The sequence below is a fragment of the Mobula birostris genome, chromosome 5, assembly GCF_030028105.1.
Source record: "Mobula birostris isolate sMobBir1 chromosome 5, sMobBir1.hap1, whole genome shotgun sequence".
In the NCBI taxonomy this organism is placed as follows: Eukaryota; Metazoa; Chordata; class Chondrichthyes; order Myliobatiformes; family Myliobatidae; genus Mobula; species Mobula birostris.
The window spans coordinates 171,923,898-171,944,158 of NC_092374.1; the positions used below are offsets into that span (position 1 = coordinate 171,923,898).

A 20,261-nucleotide genomic window follows, 5' to 3' on the forward strand; every position below is an offset into this window, starting at 1 on the left:
AGTGATCCCTGCGGAAAGCAAGTGGGAGGAGGGAAAGATGTGCTTAGTGGTGGGATCCCGTTGAAGGTGGTGGAAGTTACGGAGAATAATATGTTGGACCCGGAGGCTGGTGGGGTGTTAGGTGAGGACAAGGGGAACCCTATTCTTAGTGGGGTGGCGGGAGGATGGAGTGAGAGCAGATGTACGTGAAATGGGGGAGATGCGTTTGAAGAGCGGAGTTTATGGTGGAGGAAGGGAAGCCCCTTTCTTTAAAAAAGGAGGACATCTCCTTCATCCTGGAATGAAAAGCCTCATCCTGAGAGCAGATGCGGCGGAGACAGAGGAATTGCGAGAAGGGGATGGCATTTTTGCAAGAGACAGGGTGAGAAGAGGAATAGTCCAGGTAACTGTGAGAGTCCGTAGGCTTATAGTAGACATCAGTAGATAAGCTGTCTCCAGAGATACGGACAGAAAGATCAAGAAAGGGGAGGGAGGTGTCAGAAATGGACCAGGTAAACTTGAGGGCAGGGTAAAAGTTGGAGGCAAAGTTAATGAAGTCAACATGCTCAGCATGCGCGCAGGAAGCAGCGCCAATGCAGTCGTCGATGTAGCGAAGGAAAAGTGGGGGACAGATACCAGTATAGGCTTGGAACATGGATTGTTCCACAAAGTCAACAAAAAGGCAGGCATAGCTGGGACCCATACGGGTGCCCATGGCTACACCTTTAGTTTGGAGGAAGTGGGAGGAGCTAAAGGAGAAATTATTAAGAGTAAGGACTAATTCCGCTAGACAGAGCAGAGTGGTGGTAGAGGGGAACTGGTTAAGTCTGGAATCCAAAAATAAACAGAGAGCTTTGAGACCTTCCTGGTGGGGGATGGAGGTATATAGGGACTGAAGATCCATGGTGAAATTAAAGCAGTGGGGGCCAGGGAACGTAAAATCATCGAAAAGATTCAGAGCGTGAGAAGTGTCATGAACATAGCTAGGAAGGGATTGAACAAGGGGGGGATAAAACAGTATCGAGGTATGCAGAAATGAGTCCGGAGGGGCAGGAGCAAGCTGAGACAAAGGGTCTACCTAGACAGGCAGGTTTGTGGATCTTGGGTAGGAGGTAGAAACGGGAAGTGCGGGGTGTGGGAACTATAAGGTTGGTAGCAGTGGATGGGAGATCCCCAGTGGATAAAGTTGATGATGGTGTGGGAGACAATGGCCTGGTGCTCCTTAGTGGGGTCATGACCGAGGGGTAAATAAGAGGAGGTATCCGCAAGTTGTCGCTGTGCCTCGGCAAGATAGAGGTCAGTACGCCAGACTACAATGGCACCCCTCTTATCAGCAGGTTTTATAGTAAGGTTAGGAGTGCGAAGGGAGTGGAGAGCAGAGTGTTTGGAAGGAGTGAGGTTGGAATGGGAACAAGGTGCGGTGAAGTCGAGACAGTTGATTACTATCTCTTCTTTCAGTTAGTCCTGACGAAGGATCTCTGCCCGAAACGTCGACTGTACCTCTTCCTATAGATGCTGCCTGGCCTGCTGTGTTCACCAGCAATTTTTATTGTGCTGCTTGAAATTCCAGCATCTGCAGATTTCCTCGTGTTTGGGGAAGGTTAATGGTTGGATTGATTCGTGGCTGTGTCCTTATTGGATACAAACTTACATTGTCTATCCAATTCGTTAATTTTTTAAATCCAAAGAGCTGTACAAAATTGGAACTATTTTACCTGTTTCAAAGCAGGAGAGCATGGAATAAGTTCTCCAATTTTGTTTATTCCAGAGTTAATCTTCTTCTTTCGGTGTCTTTCGACTAGAAAATCAGAATTTTTCATTTAAAAATTGAAGGAACTGAATTTCTAATCCTTATTTTCTATATTTCTTAACTTTCCAGTAACAGATCCACATGCAGCGAGGTTCAGAAATATTGTGATAGGAAAGTTGAAATTACATACACATTACTCAAAGGCATACCACAATGAAATTGCTAAGTGCTGCCCATTAAATGGATTCCTGACACTTCTACTGTTGCTATATATCTAAGAACCACTGTCCTTAGTGTTGAATAAGTTTGTTACTCAGCAAACAAATGGCATTCAGACACAGCAAGCTTCAGTATTTGATTTACACCCAGAATTTACCAAAACTCTTGTAATTCTCCCCACCCCCACCGCATAACTCTGTCCTTGGCTCAGTGCTCATTTCTTTCACCACAATGGTATATTTCAGTTCAATGATGGAACTCTCTAAGTTTCTATAACTCTCTTCATAGTCACAGGAAAGACTGTATCTCAACGTCAGTAATTAAGTGAAGGCAGTGATTTTGCTATCTTTATTGGAGGAACAACAACAATTCTGGATCATTCATTTTCAAAACAGCGTAAGTAAAACAATTCCAACTAGCAATAACAAAAAAAGATAGTACACAATAATGCTGAAACTTGATTATTACTGCAAAAATATAGTATATTGAATACGACTATTACCTTAGTATAATAAAGTGCCTCAGAATTTACAGTCACGGGTATAGTAATTATGTTTCTCATTGAGGGGGATAAAAGAGATCCCAACAAATATCAAGCAATCTCCTTGTATAGTAATTATGTTTCTCATTGAGGGGGATAAAAGAGATCCCAACAAATATCAAGCAATCTCCTTGAAGAGAACTTGCCATGTTCCAATGACTGCTTCTATCAGGTATCAGTTCAAAAGGATTCCTGACGGCCAGTATCAGTTAAGTCATCAAAACTATAAAAAAAAGAAAATGCTGGAGATACTCAGCAGGTCAAGCAGCATCTGAGGGGAGAGAAACAGAGTTAACATTTCAGGTCAATGACCTTCCTTCAAGCTGAAAAATTAGAAAATAAGCATGTTTTAAGGTGTAGAGAGAGGAAAAAGGAGGACTGAAAATGGGAATGTGTGTGATAGGTTGTCCAGATGATTACAGTTATTTCCGTGTCACAGGAGGAGAAGCTGATCCATCTAGGGGAAGGTAAACAAGAGATAAATAAATTAGAAAAGCACAGGGAGCAGTAAAAAGAGAGATGCAAAATAAGCAGCCGCTGGAAATCTGAAGTAAAAATTAATTCTGGAAATACTCAGCACTTAGTCAGCATCTGTGGAAACAAAAATCTAAGATGTTACAGGTGGATAATCTTACATTAGAGATACCCATTCCCAATATCAAGTCAGAAATCAGCTTTCCAAACAGATGATCATGTGTAACAATTTCTACAGAGGACTACAGAACACTTCAATTTACATTTTAACATCAGTACTAAAGGTGCTGAGGGTCGTAGACTAAGCCAGCTCCATCACAAGCACAACCTTACACAGCATGAACAACATCTTCAAGAAGTGGTGCCTGAAGAAGGCAGTATCCATCACTAAGGAACCTCACTGCCCTCTTCTCATTACTACCATTAGAGAAGTAGTACAGGAGCCTGAAGACACACATTAAATGACTTAGAAACAGCTTCTTCCCCTCTGCCATCAGATTTCTGAATAATCCATGAATCCACAAACACTAGCTTGATATTCCTTTCCTTTTGCAATATTTAGTTATTTTTGTAATTTATAGATTTTTTAGATCTTTAATTTATAGATCTTTGCCCTCCTGTGATAAAACAACAAATTTCACATCACATATCAGTGATAATAAATCTGATTCCAAACAGAGACTGGATGACTAAAGTAGAAGAAATATCACCACAAAGGAGAAATCTACAAAAACTGGTGTAGTTTGAAATAAACATAAAAGGAAATAATAACTAATTTTATGTATGCAAATCAAGGGACAGACTGTTTAATTGTTATGGCTTGGAAAACAAATTTAAAATGTTCAGAACTGATAAAATTAATCAAGAGATGTTCTCATCAACTGCTATTGACCTGAAACATTAACTTTGTTTCTCTCTTGACCTGCTGTGAATTTCAACACTATTGTTACTATAGGATTTCCATGCTCTTTAACAATACAGGTGGCCCCCGTTTTCCGAACATTAGCTTTACAACACTTCGCTGTTACAAAAGACCTACATTAGTTACCTGTTTTCGTTAACAGAAGGTGTTTTCACTGTTACGAAAAAAGGCAGCGCGCACCCGAACAGCCAAGCTCCTCCCCCGGAACTGCATTCTAGCTGCCATTGCTTAAACACGTGCTTTATCTCAATTTATTTTGTGCATTCGTTAGCAAGATGAGTTCTAAGGTATCAGAAAAGCCTGAAAGAGCTCGTAAGGGTGTTACACTTAGCATAAAACTAGACATAATTAAGCATTTCGATCATGGTGAATGAAGTAAGGACATTGTTCGCACGTTGAACTTGCCTGCATCCACCATTCGCATTATTTATACGTAGAGAGAAAGAATCTTGAAAGCTGCTGATGTTACTGTTGGTTCTGCTCGTAGCAAAGTGGTCTCTCTTAGTCGGCATCCAATAATGGATAAAATGGAAAGTCTATTGCTTGAGTGGATTGATGGGTATACAAAGCGTGGTGTTCTGTTAAGTTTTCTTATACTTAAGGAGAAATCAGTCAGTCTTTTTAATAAGCTGAAACAGAAAGCACTGGACGATGGCAATGAAAGTGTTGCGAAAGTGGAATTTAAAGGTAGTCATGGGTAGTTTGATCGGTTTCTGAGGCAAGGGCAGCTTCATAGTTTAACGTTTACCAGAGGGAGTGCTTCGGCTGATACGGCAATAGTAAGTTTGGCTAAGGAGGCTGGGTTTGTGGAAGTTGACGAAGATGTTGTTGAAGAGGTTTTGGCATCCCATGACCAAGAACTGATAGATGAAGAGCCGATGCAATTGCAAGAGGAAAGGATAACAATCGAAACAGAACGCAGTAGCGAACGGCCCGAAAGTGAAGTCGTCCAGGAACTGAACGTGAAGCAATTGCGTGAGATTTTCGCTGTGACTGACAACGCTGCAATGATTGCAGGAAAGTATGACTTTAATTTTGAAAGAGTACGTAGGTTTAGGGCAGGTTTGCAGGATGTTTTGCGTGCTTACAAAGAACTGCATGGTAGAAAAATGCGCGAGGCTAAGCAGTCAAGCATACTGTCGTTTTTCCAGCGTTCCACATCAGCCACAGCAGACAATGAACCCTGACCTTCGACATCGAGGCAGGCAGACACAGAAGATGACCTGCCTGCCCTGATGGAAACAGACGACGATGAGATGACACCCCAGTCTCCTCTACCTCCCACCACCCCAACCTCCAACAACTCAGCCTACACACCATCTTCAGTGTGCTCGCTGTCTTCCCAATTCCGGTAAGTGAAACTACATGGTACATACATTATTTCTACTTTATATAGGTTGTGTATTTTTATGTGTTATTTGGTATGACTTGGCAGCTTCATAGCTTAAAGGTTACTTGAGAGAGTGTTTCTGCCGACAGTGCTGCCGAGAGCGCTTGCGTGAGATTTTCGCTGCACTAGACAGTGCTGCAATGATTGCAGAAAAGTATTTCCACTTTATATAGTTAAAGTCTGTCACAAGCCTTGTGGCCCATCAGGCCGCTGCTTATGCCGGTTTCTACTTTATATAGGCTGTGTATTTATCACATCATTTCTACTTTTACTATATGTTACTGTTATTTTAGGTTTTATGTGTTATTTGGCATGATTTTGTAGGTTATTTTTTGGGGCTGGGAATGCTCAAAAATTTTTCCCATATTAATCAATGGTAATTGCTTATTCACTTTACGACATTCCAGCTTACAAACTGTTTCATCGGAACGCTCTACCCCAGGATAGTGGGGGAAACCTGAACAACTAATTTAGTAAAATGTCTAAATTCATGTCAGTTCAAGGAATTTCAGCTTGACAGCATTGGAGAAAACTGCATATTGTAAGTGAAGGAATACTGAATCACTGACATCAGAGTATTTTCATGTTGTGAGGCTGCTGTCAGTTACACGTTAACAGTGATGCTGAGCACAGATTGTTACTCTACCTTTGCAACTGAAAAATCCAGGCCAATAAATTAACTACAGTGTCATTGTAATGTTTGCAATAAAGATTACCACAACAATTTTGATCAATAAATATGATCATTTCTACATGTAATGGTGGTTACAATTAAGAAAAAGATATGACAATAGTTGTCATTGTAACAATAAATCAATGTACGTTTATAAAGTACTTCATACATGGTAAAGGGGTTAATTTCCCAGCTGTCATGGTGAGATTTGTGCACACCAGACTATTAATTTAGGCCTCCAGATTAGCAACCAACTAACACAATTAGTACATGTCCATTAAGAGAGGTGAAGTTACAGGGGACATAGAAAGGTGAGGCAACTTAATCTACTGTTTGTGAGAGAGTATCCTCCTGTGTAGGTGGCATTTCACCTGAGGGAATGGAAGGAGCTCTTCCATTCCATAAGGAGCTAATGTTGAGGCTTGCTGAATTGACACTTGCGTTCCACTGTTACTTTACTATAGCAAACTGATCAAAGCTGACAACGAAAAGACAACCATCTCCTTCATCCAGTGGTTCCTGGTGCTTCAATTGACATGTCCTGATGGCGTCAGTGGAAATACTGAGAAGCACCTAACTCACAAAGCTGCCACTAAACTACCAAACAAACTGGGAGGTGCATTTCTGTTGCTAATGCTGAGACACCCCATTGGTGTTGACCACAGAAGCTTTGCTCTTCAGGTAACTTGTTCATAAATGAAAAGTAAACTTTTGAAGGTTCTCTGTAATGAAGCCAAGAAATGCATCAGAGGCTGGGGTCAGAGGAACAAAAAGCCTGCAATCACAGAAGCAGAATTTTGGTGTGACTGCGGGAGATTACAGGACAGGGAAGGCAAAACAACAGCTATAACATTTCAAGATCTTTCCCAAGATCATGAAAATGATTTTTTTTTGTAAATTAGAGAGGCTGATAATTTCAAATAATAGCTTATAGTTGGTAACAGAAGTCATGGTCACTAATTATATTCATAGATTCTCAACAGACCCAGGTTGGAGAAATGCAGATATGTGCTGGTCAAAGGGTTGAATGCATTTACAGAGATGAGGAGTGGTGAGGCCATGGAGGGACTTAACAGTCAGCATTTTGTTGATCAACGAGTTCCACAAACTTGTCAGGTGTACAGCATTATGAATAAGCTGCTCTGATCAAGTTCAAATTTATTGTCATTCAACCCTGTACATGTATACCATCAAATGAAACAATGTTCCTCCAGACCAAGGTGTACAACACAGTACATATAGCTCACACACAACGCATAAAGTAATTTTACCATAAGTAAACAAAAAAAATACATTCCAGAAGATTGACATTTAGCATAAGGTGTAGTTATGCCAGAATTTAAAAAGTAAACGGTATAACACTAACAACAGGAATTCTGCAGATGCTGGAAATTCAAGCAACACACATCAAAGTTGCTGGTGAACGCAGCAGGCCAGGCAGCATCTCTAGGAAGAGGTGCAGTCGACGTTTCAGGCCGAGACCCTTGGTCAGGACTCACGTCAGGACAGTTAACACTTCTGGCACTTCATAAGTGATGAGATCTGGGTGGTGGCAGGAGCTCAGTAGTCTCACCACCTGGTGAAAAAAGCTGTTTCCTATCCTAACCATCTAATGGTAGGTGGTCAAATATCTCAGACGGATGGAAGAGAGATTCTAATGATGCTCTCAGCAGTCCTCACAATCCTTTTAGGCTGTTGCGGTCAGATGACTTGCAATTCCCATAGCAGACAGTGATGCAGCTAGTCAGGACACACTCAATGGTGTTCATGTAAAATACTCTGATCAGTGTATTTGGATGGTTTGTGAGCTGTACTTCCCAGTAGCTGATGGGCACCCACCTACATAGCAAGACTTGCCGCGTGTCTTTTCCCCAACAGAATTTCACCAAATTTAAGGGCTGGGAGAGCACAAGAAGAGGCTGGAGGTCGGGAAAGCACGGAACACTTTGCTTGTTCTAGTAGGCACTGAAGTGCATTCTGCCATACAGTTACTTGACATGGTGACTCACCGCAAAAATGTTAGGACCAACAACAGGAGAGGTCCAGGAGATATAGCTGGTCTGCTGAGGTCTCTGGGGAACATGGTAGGATAGCAAAATCATAAGGTAAACATCAGAGGGCAAGTCAGTAGATTGGCAGCTGACCACATACAGATGCCTGCAGCTGCCTAGGACTTCAATCAGGAAAAGCTATAAGTACCAGCAGTGACAGCAATAAATACCAAGGGATCATCAAAAGAAGTAGCCTACTGAAATTTTATTATCAAGAGCCTGCACACGTTGGACGAACAGCATGAGTTAGCACATTTGAAAAGGAAACAATAAAAAAATTACAAGTTTTCATTTCACTATTGCTTCAAAGCGAAGTCTACAGCACATGGGCTGCAACTGCAGACTAAAGGAAACAATATGCAAAATGTTGTATTCCTTCAGCACCTGCTACAGCCATTGACTGTGCAGTAGCCAAGAAACACTCTTTGAATGCAGACAATTTATAAGGATGGATTCTCACCAATAACTATGCGTTATTGGCATTGATAGCAACTTAAATACATGTATTGACCATTTCACCGAAGAACCTCAGCTATTTTTTGCAATAGCTCCAAAGGATCTTTTGCATTCATCTGAGAGGGCAGATAGTGCCTCAATTTAATACCTCACATTTTCTCCCCATTCCTGCAATTCCCTTCAACCATTCAGTCCTTCATTTAGAGATATACAAGCTCTGTCAGCTTTCTCTTGCTTTCCAGTGAAGTGACCAGCTTGACCTTTTCAATAAATTAATAGTGACAATTTCTGAAGTTAAGAGCTGCAGATGTAAGGACATGCCTAACTCACCCTGTCGTGCAGTCCATAACAGCTCCCATACCTTAAAAATTACATCTTTTAACTGTACAACAGATAGCACAGATGAAAACAAAGTTAATTATGGGACAGCTGTAGGTCAAGGGAACTAGCAAATTCTCAAATGAATCTCTTACAAAAAAAAATTCTGGTGATGAGAAAATGAGCCAGTTAGATCTTTTATTCTTCCCACTTATTCCATTGGCTTATCATTAATTCTACATTTTAATTCTACTTTACTGATTTCCAGTCACTTGTTACTTGCTTAGATTGGTATCTAACCCATTCCTGTGGATCCTCACCAATTAAGGTGACTGGTGCATCAGGGCATCTCATTAACAGATTGGAAGGTCTACATTTGAACACTGCATGAGATGTTTAGAGTACACGCATCACAAGATGAAAAGAACAGATCAATGGTGAACAATTTATATAATCATAATACCCACTGCATAAAGTTATGGCCACATATGAAACATAGAAAACTACAGCACAATACAAGCCCTTCAGCCCACAAAGCTGAGGCACACCACTGACCTCCATGAAGAATATGACCCGTCTACAACCACTCTTTGCCTTCTGTGGGCAAGCCAGTTCTGGATCCACAAAGCAATGCCCCCTTGGATCCCATGCCTCCTTACTTTCTCAATAAGCTTTGCATGGGATACCTTATCAAATGCCTTGCTGAAATCCATATACACTACATCTACTGCTCTGCCTTCATCAATGTGTTTGGTCACATCCCCAAAAAATTCAATCAGGCTCATAAGGCACAACCTGCCTTTCACAAAGCCATGCTGACTATTCCTAATCATATTATGCCTCTCCAAATGCTCCCAATTTATACTTCTAATTTCCTGCCCGATAGCCTCTTATTTCCCTTTACTCCAATTAAACACTTTCCTAACTTGTATGCTCCTGTCCCTCTCCTATGCTATGGTAAAGGAGATAGAATTGTGATCACTATCTCCAAATGCTCTCCCACTGAGAGATCTGACACCTGACCAGGTTCATTTTCCAATACCAGATCAAATACAGCCTCTCCTCTTGTAGGCTTATCTACACATTGTGTCAAGAAACTTTCCTGAACACACCTGACAAACTCCACCCCATCTAAGCCCCTCTCTCTAGGGAGATGCCAATCGATATTTGGGAAATTAAAATCTCCCATCACAACAACACGGTTATTATTACAGCTTTGCAGAATCTGTCTCCCTGTCTACTCCTCGATGTCCCTGTTACTATTGGGTGGTCTATAAAAAACACCCAGTAGAGTTATTGACCCCTTCCTGTTTCTAACTTCCACACACAGAGACTCCGTAGACAATCCCTCATGACGTCCACCTTTTCCGCAGCCGTGACACTATCTCTGATCAACAGTGCCATGCCCCCACCTCTTTTGCCTCCCTCCCTATCCTTTCTGAAACATCTAAAGCCTGACACTCTAAGTAACCATTCCTGCCCCTGAGCCATCCAAGTCTCTGTAATGGCCACAACATTGGAGCTCCAAGTACTGATCCACACTCTAAGCTCATCCGCTTTGATCATAATGCTCCTTCCATTAAAACAGACACAACTCAAACCATCGGTCTGAGCATGTCCCTTCTCTATCACCTGCCCATCCTCCCTCTCGCACTGTCTCCAAGCTTTCTCTGTTTGTGAGCCAACCGCTCCTTCCTCCGTCTCTTCAGCTTGGTTCCCACCTCCCAGCAATTCTAGTTTAAACTCTCCCCAACAGCCTTAACAAACCTCCCCACCGGGATATTGGTCCCCTGGGATTCAAGAAATATGTTCTCAAACTCCCCTTGACAACCAAAAGGGAGTAATACTTAATCATCAGCAGTAACAACACTTACCTGCATTGTGAGTTTCTCTATTTTTCTTCCTATGTACAACAGAAAAATAAAGAGTAAGTCATTGTACTGTAAATACATCCTTTTTTTTCTGGGGTCTAGACCTCATCAATGAAACCAGTATTTACTGCCATTCTTTTTTGTAAAAAACACAGCAAGTGCTAAATGGTAGAAGCAGATACATCTGGGGTTTTAGGAGACTCTTAGATTGGCACATGGATGAGTGAAAAATGGTAGCCTATGTAGAGGGAAGGGGTTAGATTGATTTTGGACTAGGTCATAAGGATGGTACGACATCGGGCTGTACTGTTCTATGTTACTCGAGAGGAGATGGTGGTGATCCACCTTCTTGAATTGCTTAAGTTCTTCTGGTGGTTTACACACACACAGTGCTGCTAGACAGCAAATTCCAAAATTTAGACCCAGCAAAACTGGATGATGTGAAACTTGGAGCGGGTGTTCCCATGCACCTGTTGCCCATGAGTTTGGACGGGTAATGACAGCAAATTTTATATATGGTACACAATGCAGTCACTGTATGCAGATGGTGGAAGGAATGAATATTTGGTGGTTGACGATGTGCTGATTAATCAGGTTGCTTTATTTTGTGTCTTCCTGATACATTGCTCTCATCAAGGCAAATGGAGAGTATTCCACTGCACACCTGAATTGTATCTGATGAATAGCGGAAAGGCCTTGGAATGTCAGGAGGCAAGTCACTTGCCACATATTATCTAACTTCTGACTGCCCTCACAACCATAGTATTTAAGTACTTGGTCCAGTTGAGTTTCTGATCAATAATGACACCACCACCCCCCCCCCAAATATATTGATGGTAGAGGACTCAGAAATGGTTGTGCAATTGAACTTCAAACTTGGATTTTCTCGTCGGAGACTGTCATTGCCAGGCACTCTTCCAGCACAAATATTGTTTGCCACTTCTTCACCCTTGTCTGGGACACAGCTCAGCCTTTTTTCCTTTATTTTTAACCTGATCAGCTGGGTCTGCCTTGGTGTTCTGCATTTGTACTCCAACATTCATTTGTCTAGCAACACACACAAAATGCTGGTGGAACGCAGCAGGCAAGACAGCATCCATAGGAAGAAGCACAGTCGACGTTTCTGGCCGAGACCCTCCATTCTTTAGCCCATGTTTTCTCTCTCTAACCATTCCTAAATCAATGTTCCTGCCATCAGTTTGGAGGCTACCCAGATCGAATATGAGGTATTCCTCCCCCAAACTGTGTGGCCTAATTGTGGCAGTAGAGGAGGTCATGGTTGGGTAGCCTCCAACCTGACTGCAGGAACATTGGTTTCTCTAACTTCCGGTCACTTTCCCCCATCACCTTCCCACTTATTCCATCCCCAACTCTAGCTCCCCTCTCACCTCTCTTCTCCTCACCTGCCTATCACCTCCCCCTACCCCCCCCCGCACTGCTCTTCCTTCACTTTCTCCCATGGCCCACTCTCCTCTCTTATCAGATCCCTTCTTCAGCCCTTTACCTTTTCCACCTATCACCTCGCTGCTTCTTACTTCCTTCCCCCAGCTACCTGACTTCACCCATCGGGCCAGGCAGCCACAGTGTGAAGGAGAAAACAGTCAACATTTCGGGCCATGACCCGTCATCAGGACCTTCCTATGGATGCTGCCTGGCCTGCTAGGTTCCTCCAGCATTTTGTGTGTTTTGTTTCGATTTCCAGCATCTGCAGATTTTCTCTTGCTTGTGGCTTCACCCATCACCTTCTTGCAGAAATGTGGTTCCAGGCCAACATCCCATGCACATCAGTCTACAGGACATGACACTCGGGGTCTTGGTCTATATTTTTTTGGTGACCGTATGTTTACTGCTATCATGATTATACGTATGTTATGTGTGACTCTTGGTACTGTGTTTTGCACCTTGGCCCCAGAGGAACTCTAGTTTTGTTTGGCTGTATTCATGTATGGCTGAATAACAATTAAATTTGAACTTAAACTTAGCTTGTACTCCTTCCCCCGCCCCCCACCCAGCTTATCCCACGTTTTACCCCACCAACCCCACCCACACCTCCCTAACAAATTTCCTGCAGCTTAATCATTTCTGATGAAGAGTCTTTGACTTGAAACATTAACTCTATTCACCACAGATGCAGCCTGGCCTGTTGAGTAATTCCAGCGTTTTCATAAAATCAGGGAATCATACAGCACAGAAATAGGCTCTTCAGCCTGCCTCCTCCTTGATAGTCTCATTTCCTTGCATGAGACCCTTATCCAAGTACTTGTTCAAATGCCTTTCAAATGTATTTTTTCTCTATCTCAACTACCTCCTCTGGTAGCTCACTCGCTGCAGATTGCCAGCACTCTCTTTGTGAAAACCTTGTCTTGAAGATGGCCTTTAAATTTCTCCCCTCTCATCTTAAGCCTGTGCCCACTAATTCTAGGTTCTCCTGTTCTAGGATAGACTCGAGGCCCTTCATAATTCTGTAAATCTCTAAGGTAACCCCTAAATTACAGTGAGAATAAACCCAGCCCATTCAGTCTCTCCTTATAAACTTTTGATCATTCTGGAAAGGGTGGCCCTCAAGAGATATTTTAAACTAGGATCGAAATTCAACTAGCTCTAAGCTTCTGAATACAAAGGATTCATTAGAGCCTGAAAGAATCATCTCACGCATTTGCTTGAAATCAATCCACACTTACCTGTGAGTTCTGCGCAGCAGTAGTTGATTCTCTGTCATTTCTGGCATTGTGACTGCAGACTGCACTCCTATCATAACAATTACAAAAAAATAAGGTAATAGCATATTAGTATGTTGTGTGCAGTTCTGGCCACCTACCTAAAGGAAGGAAATCCATAAAATTGAGAGTTCAGAAAAAATTCACAAGGATGTTGCCGAGACTTAGGAACCTGAACTATAGGGAAAAGTTGAATAGGTTAGGACTTTATTTCCCAGGAACATGGGAAAATGAGGGGAGATTTGACAGTGGTATAAAAAATTAGGAGGGGCATAGAGTAAATGCAAGCAGGCTTTTCCACTGAGGTTGGGTGAGACAACTAGAGGTTATAGATCAAAGGTGAAGAGTGAAATGTTTAAGAAGAACATGAGGGAAACTTCTTCACTCAGAGGGTGGTGAGAGTGTGGATGAACAGCCACTGGAAATGGTGGATGTGGGTTCAATTTCAACATTTAAGAGAAATGTGGATAACTACATGGATGGAAGGAATCCAGAGGGTTATGGTCCAAGTCAATGGTACTAGGCAGAATGATAGTTCTGCATGGACTAGATGGGCCGAATGGCTTGTTTCTGTGCTGTAGTGTTCTATGAATATGTCTTCCCCTCTTCTACCCATCACCTACCAGCTTGTACTTTTCCCCTCTCCCATTCTTATTATTCTGGCTTCTGCCCCCTTTCCATTCCCTACCAGTCCTGACAAAGGTTTTTGGCCTGAAATGTCAACAGCTTATTCCCCACCATGGATGCTGCCTAATTCGCTGAGATTCTCAAGTACTTTGTATCTGTTGCACAAAAACTATGCAGTCACATTCCTGTGTAGTCAACTCTTAGAAATGTCAGAATTTTAATATCTTTGTTTTACTTTCTCACTTTCTTGCCTCTGTTACATTCTGTACTTGATTTGTCTAATTCATTCAATTAACTTTGTCATCATACCTTTCTTTTGTTCTCAAACTTTAAAATTCATTCTACTACACACACAGGTTGGCAGAAATTTGAAACTTACTTTACCTAAAGGCAATAGATAATGGGTGAAAGATTGATTGTAGATCTGAGGTGGTTGGATTCTAACATTGGTAGAGGCTATTCAGCCCACTAGGTCCATGCTATCTCTCAGAGATCCCATTCCCCAACTGATTTTCCTGAAGCCAATTCTCCCTTCCACAAAGCGTAGCCAGATGGAGCTTGGAGATGTTACTCCACACAACATCAACCAGTTGGAACTGCTAAACAAAGTAAGCTTCCCTGCAAGTTACAATGACAAATTCTACAAAGATGTGCTAGAGATTGGAGAACTTGCAAAATTAGGAAAATTTTGTTTTTGTGAATCATGCATAGTACGTTTTTAGATAATTTGCTAATATTTTGCAAGGGAATATTCTGAAAGCATTACATTTTCTGCTGCTACTATATTCAATTGATTAACTGATTGTTTGAGGATCAATTATCCATTTGTCTATGTACACAGATTTTGATTCATTTCATAGGATGGTATTTTGCAGAATTGGGGAGCAAGAGGGTCCAGTAATATTTTTGGAGAGATCCACAGGAAACCACATAAGGCCATGTTTATTCCCTTGCCACTACTAAAGGGATAGGAAGAACCTTATGGGGATCCTAAACAGCTACACGGTCCAGTTGGATTGAATGGCCTTTTTGATAATAAATTTACTTTGCACTACTGATTTTTGTTCCCAAATCCTTTTTTGATAAAAGTTGACTCTAAAATTTCTTCATTTATTTGGCAAAATAAAAACCCGAGATTGGGTAAAATACATCTACAGAAAGCTAAGAGAGATGGAGGTTTCGCATTACCTAACTTTAGATTCTATTATTGGGCAATTAATATTCGACATATGAAATTTTGGTTACTTGATCAAGATACACTATCCATTCCTAAATGGGTAGTATTGAATTACAATCTGCTCAAGGTTATGCACTTGGCTCAATTTTAGGTTCTTCTCTTCCTTTTGATTTGAAACGCTGTAAACTGGTTTGTAACCCAATAGTTAAATATACCTTACGTATTTGGTATCAATTCCGAAAATTTTTCGACCTTAATCAATTTGGGCTTGCGATTCCTATTTTAGGTAACATATTCTTCCCTCCCTCTTCCACTGACCATGCCTTTCAAATTTGGAAGACTAATGGTATTTCATGGTTTTTGGATTTATTTTTAGTTAGAAATTTCCTAAGTACTATACTCTCTTCCTTTCCGACGCTACCTCCTACATATATTTTAGACACTATAATTAACCTTAATCCACGTCAGAAAGGTGTAACGGCTATTATTTATAATACTATTATGAAACTTAGGAAAGCTCCATTTGATAAGATTAGGTCAGATTGGGAAAAGGAATTGGGTCTTATTATTCCGGTGGATAACTGGGCGCATATTTTACAACCAGTCAATACTTCCTCTATCTGTTCTAAACACTCCTTAATTCAATTTAAAGTTGTCCATAGAGCACATATGTCTAAAGATAAATTAGCTTGTTTTTATTCTCATATTAACCCTTTGTGTGACAGATGTCATGGGGAGATAGCTTCCTTAACTCATATGTTTTGGGCCTGTCCTTCTTTGGAAACATTTTGGAAAGATATTTTTAATATTATTTCAAAGGTATTGAATATAGATATTTCTCCCCATCCTATTACTGCTATCTTTGGATTACCTAAAATTTCCAGTAATCTTTCCCTTTCAGCTTGTAGATTGATTGCATTTCTTACTTTAATGGCGAAAAGATGTATTTTACAACATTGGAAGGAGATTAATGCTCCAACTACATTCTTTTGGTTTTCCCAGACGATACTATGTTTAAATCTGGAGAAAATTAGAAGTAATCTTTATGATTCTTCAGTTAGATTTGAACAGACTTGGAGATCTTTTATTCAACATTTTCATTTAATGTAACTTTTTCTGGCCATATCTATTCCCTTCTTGCTTTTTAACTGTTTTTAATGGAGGTCGGGTTTGAGGACGTGATTGTTTTAAATTGTTTAACTCTACTTGATACCTAGTTAGCCCATTGCTTTGCTTTGCCTTTCAGTTTAGTTGCACAGTGGTTTTTTTTTGGGGGGTGTTTTGGGGTTTTTTTGGGGGTTTTTTTTCCTTTTCCTTATTGACATGTTTAAAAATTAGTATACTATTATATTACCTGGTTATTTTATATCTAAACTGCACTGTTTGTACTAACTTTTTTTTTGTGTATTGATATCTCTTGTAAAGATATATTGTAACTGTGTATCAGTGCCTATATGGTTTACCTTTTGTGTACTAATTCAATAAAAAGATTTAAAAAGAAAGATAATAAATTTACTTTGACTTTGAACCCCTACAATGCTGTACTGAATGCCAGCATGGACTAAAATAGGTGATTAGCCTCATTTACATGTTCCCACATGAACAAACTCTGCCTCATTATTGAGACCTCCAGGATCTTGCTCAAAACAAGATAGCATTCCCAAACCAATTCTGTGCCTGGATCTTTACAATACACAAATGGTATATCACTCATTGAACTAGAAGACACAACGTATATTTACACTTGGCAAATAAAATATATCAGAAGTGCTGATGTCTTCATAGATTTGGAAAAGAAAATTGCAATGTCAAGAATATAAAAAGCCGGTTTTTAATGAATTAGTTCAACTCTCAAGAACCAGGCAATGAGTGACAACCAATGTTGTGATTTGCAGACCATTTGGAAAGAAGCTTTAGGCTTTTCTTGCAACTTCAATCAATTTTTTGGGACTTATGACTGGCAGATGAAACCACATTGTAATGCCTCCCCTTATATGCTGCTCTAATCTTCACCAGGGTTTTGTTAAGGTCCAGACCTAATTGGCCTGGCCTGCACCACAGCTTCTTTTTTATAGGCATCCTTTCGTCTCATGAGACCATGGATTTGTGCCTTGGAAGGTTTCCAGGGTGCAGGCTTGGGCAAGGTTGTATGGAAGACCGGCAGTTGCCCATGCTGCAAGTCTCCTCTCTCCATGCCACCGATGTTGTCCAAGGGAAGGGCATTAGGACCCATACAGCTTGGCACCAGTGTCATCTCGGAGCAATGTGTGGTTAAATGCCTTGTTCAAGGACACAACACGCTGCGTCAGCCAAGGCTTGAACTAGCGACCTTCAGATCACTAGATGAACGCCTTAACCACTTGGCCACGCGCCAACACACAGCTTCTACCTTTCCTAAAAATCAGCTCATCTTAAACTCTGTTGCCTACTTCCTAACTTGCTCTGTTGTCTGCATCCTACCTCACTTCAAGACTCACTCAACAACATAAATATTTTCTAAATGGGGAGAGAATTCAAACAACTGCAGTTTTGAGTCCTGCACTTAAAGACAAACCTGTTGAGTTTTTTGAGCGGAAAAAACGTAAGCAAGCGCTGAGAGCAACCACCTCCACAAATGCTGCTGCACTGAGAACGTCGTACTTTAGTGGCTATCTGTGTGACATCTTCAACCTGCTCAATGAACTCAGTTTGTCACTTCAGGGGAGAATGACAACTGTCTTCAAGTTGGCAGATAAAGTGTCTGCTTTCAAAGCCAAACTGGAACTGTGGGGTCGGCGAGTGGACAGGGGCATATTTGACTTGTTCCCAACATTAACTGGGAATTTGGGAGAGACTGAGCATCACAGCTGGTGCGCAATCACCTAACTTCGCTGTCGGCAGAATTCAAGCGTTACTTCCCAAACGCAAATGACCCAAGACGTGCAAAGGAATGGGTCCTGGGACCCATTTGTGAATGTCCCCGGTGAATCATCCACATCAGCGCAAATAGAAGATCAACTCCTCGAGCTTGCAAATGATGGTGGGCTGAAAAGTATGTTTGACATAACATCTCTGCCGGCATTCTGGATCAAAGTCAAGGCTGAATATCCTGAGATAGTCACAAAAGCACTCAAAACGTTGCTTCCATTTCCAACATCATATCTCTGCGAAGCAGGATTTTCTGCAATGAATGCAACGAAAACTAAATTGTGGAATAAGGAACCCCCTTCAAGTATCGCTGCCTCCCATCACCCCTCGATGGGACCATCTTGTTGCAGGGAAACAAGCCCAGAGCTCCCACTGATTCACCGATATTGGTGTGTTGCAATGATTTTATATGTTCGTACAAGGAAAATATGCCCTGTGTGTTTAATATCCAAACGTTACTTAAAATGTTATGATGCTATTGACTTATAAGTGACTTATAATTGCTTTATCACTATATTCATGGGAGGAAAATATGCACTGTCTGTTTAACATTAAATTCTTTAGATAAACCCTTTTAGAAACGAAATTGAGTGTATTATTAGCCACTTATAAGTGACTTATAGTTTCACCCATATTCCGGTCGGCTGGTCCGCAAGAATATTGTCAATATTAAACCGGTCCGCGGTGCAAAAAGGGTTGCAGCCTCCTGCCCTAAAGGTTAATTTCCAGGTTGAGTCCGTGGTGAGGAAGGCAAACTCAATGTTAGCATTCATTTTGAGAGGACTAAAATATAAAAGTATGTAATGTTGAGGCTTTATAAAGCACGGGTGATGCCTCACTTGGACTATTGTGTGTAAATTTGGGCCCCTTATCTAAGAAAGAATGTACTGACATTGGAGAGGATTTAAAGGAGGTTCATGAAAATGATTCTGGGATTGAAAGGTATATTAAATGAGGAGCATTTCATGACTCTGGGCCTGTACTTACTGGAATTCAGAAGAATAGTGGGGGGGGGAGGAATCTCATTGGAACCTATCAAATCTTAAAATATCTCAAAAGAGTGGATGTGGAAAGGATGTTTCCTATGGTGGGGGAGTGTAAGCCCCAAGGACACAGCCTCCGAATAAAGTGATGTCCACTTAGAACGGAGATTAGGTGAAATTTCTTTAGCCAGAGTGGAGAATCTGTGGAATTAATTGACACAGGTGGCGGTGGAGGCCTTCATTAGGTATACTTAAGGCAGAGGTTGATAGGTTCTTGATTAGTCGGTGCATGAAAGGATGTAGGGAGAAGGCAGAAGAATGGAACTGAGAGAGAAATTGATCAGCCGTGATGAAATAGTTGATCAAACTTGATGGGCCAAATGGCCTGATTCTGCTCCTTTATCTTAAGGTCTTACAACCAATGTTGCTCTACTTCATAAGCCCCTGATCCAAAACAACTCAATTTCTGAAATGTCATCCTATTTTTAAAGTTCACCAAGCCTCTCTTTTTTTTTAATCTATTTCAACTCCTCAGCCTCCACTGTGCCCATGCTTCTCCAACTCTGGCACATTGCAGATTTTATTTGTTTCTACAATATTGCCAAACTGCCTGGGTCACAAGTGCTGCCATTTCTTTCCTAATGATGTTACAAAGGCAGGATAGTGTCACACAGAGCAGAATCGTGTTCAAAGATTTCTTTCTGCAACCAAAAGTCTTGATATGAATTTTTAATCCTCAGCTTCAGCTCAAAGTAATTTTGCTCTTCCTCCATGCTTCCTGTTAATTCCTCATTACAAAATAATCAGGAATGGATTTATTACACAATGTGGAATTTGGATCCGGAGGAGATCCTGAAATATGACATGTCTTTATGCAGCTCACCCATGTGGGATCAACATCTGGTATTTTTTCTTTCTCTTCCAACTCAGAGGGACTCAGAAATTGGATAAGGTTGTGTCAGCCAGTGCTGTACTTACTGTAATGGTCAGAAATGAGACGACTCATTTGACTTTGATAAGATTCACATCATTTCCTTACAATTGAAGGTTGATTTCATTAAACTTTGTGAATAATTCTGACAAATGTCTAATATGCTTGAGTTGATTACTAAATGAAGCATTCAAGTCTTCAAAGGATTCTATCATTTTAAAAAGCGCATAAAAGCATCTCAGGCAGTTTCCTTTTCAGAGCATCTCACTTCTGTG

The 20,261-nt window shown here is 41.0% G+C and overlaps 1 protein-coding gene across 2 annotated transcripts in view; it reads right to left on the reverse strand.

The window, feature by feature from the left end:
- LOC140198036 (basic helix-loop-helix domain-containing protein USF3) overlaps positions 1 to 20,261 on the reverse strand; it is a 49,427-nt gene that overhangs the window by 15,355 nt on the left and 13,811 nt on the right. For both annotated transcript variants that reach the window (XR_011886089.1, XM_072258866.1), the window contains exons 2-4: positions 13,326 to 13,392; positions 10,648 to 10,676; positions 1,695 to 1,777 (exon numbers count right to left, since the gene is read on the reverse strand). Coding sequence is in view for 1 of the 2 variants with exons in the window: in XM_072258866.1 (XP_072114967.1) it covers positions 1,695 to 1,777; positions 10,648 to 10,676; positions 13,326 to 13,372 (159 nt within the window). In the remaining variant the exon portion in view is untranslated. The remainder of the gene's footprint in view (positions 1 to 1,694; positions 1,778 to 10,647; positions 10,677 to 13,325; positions 13,393 to 20,261) is intronic.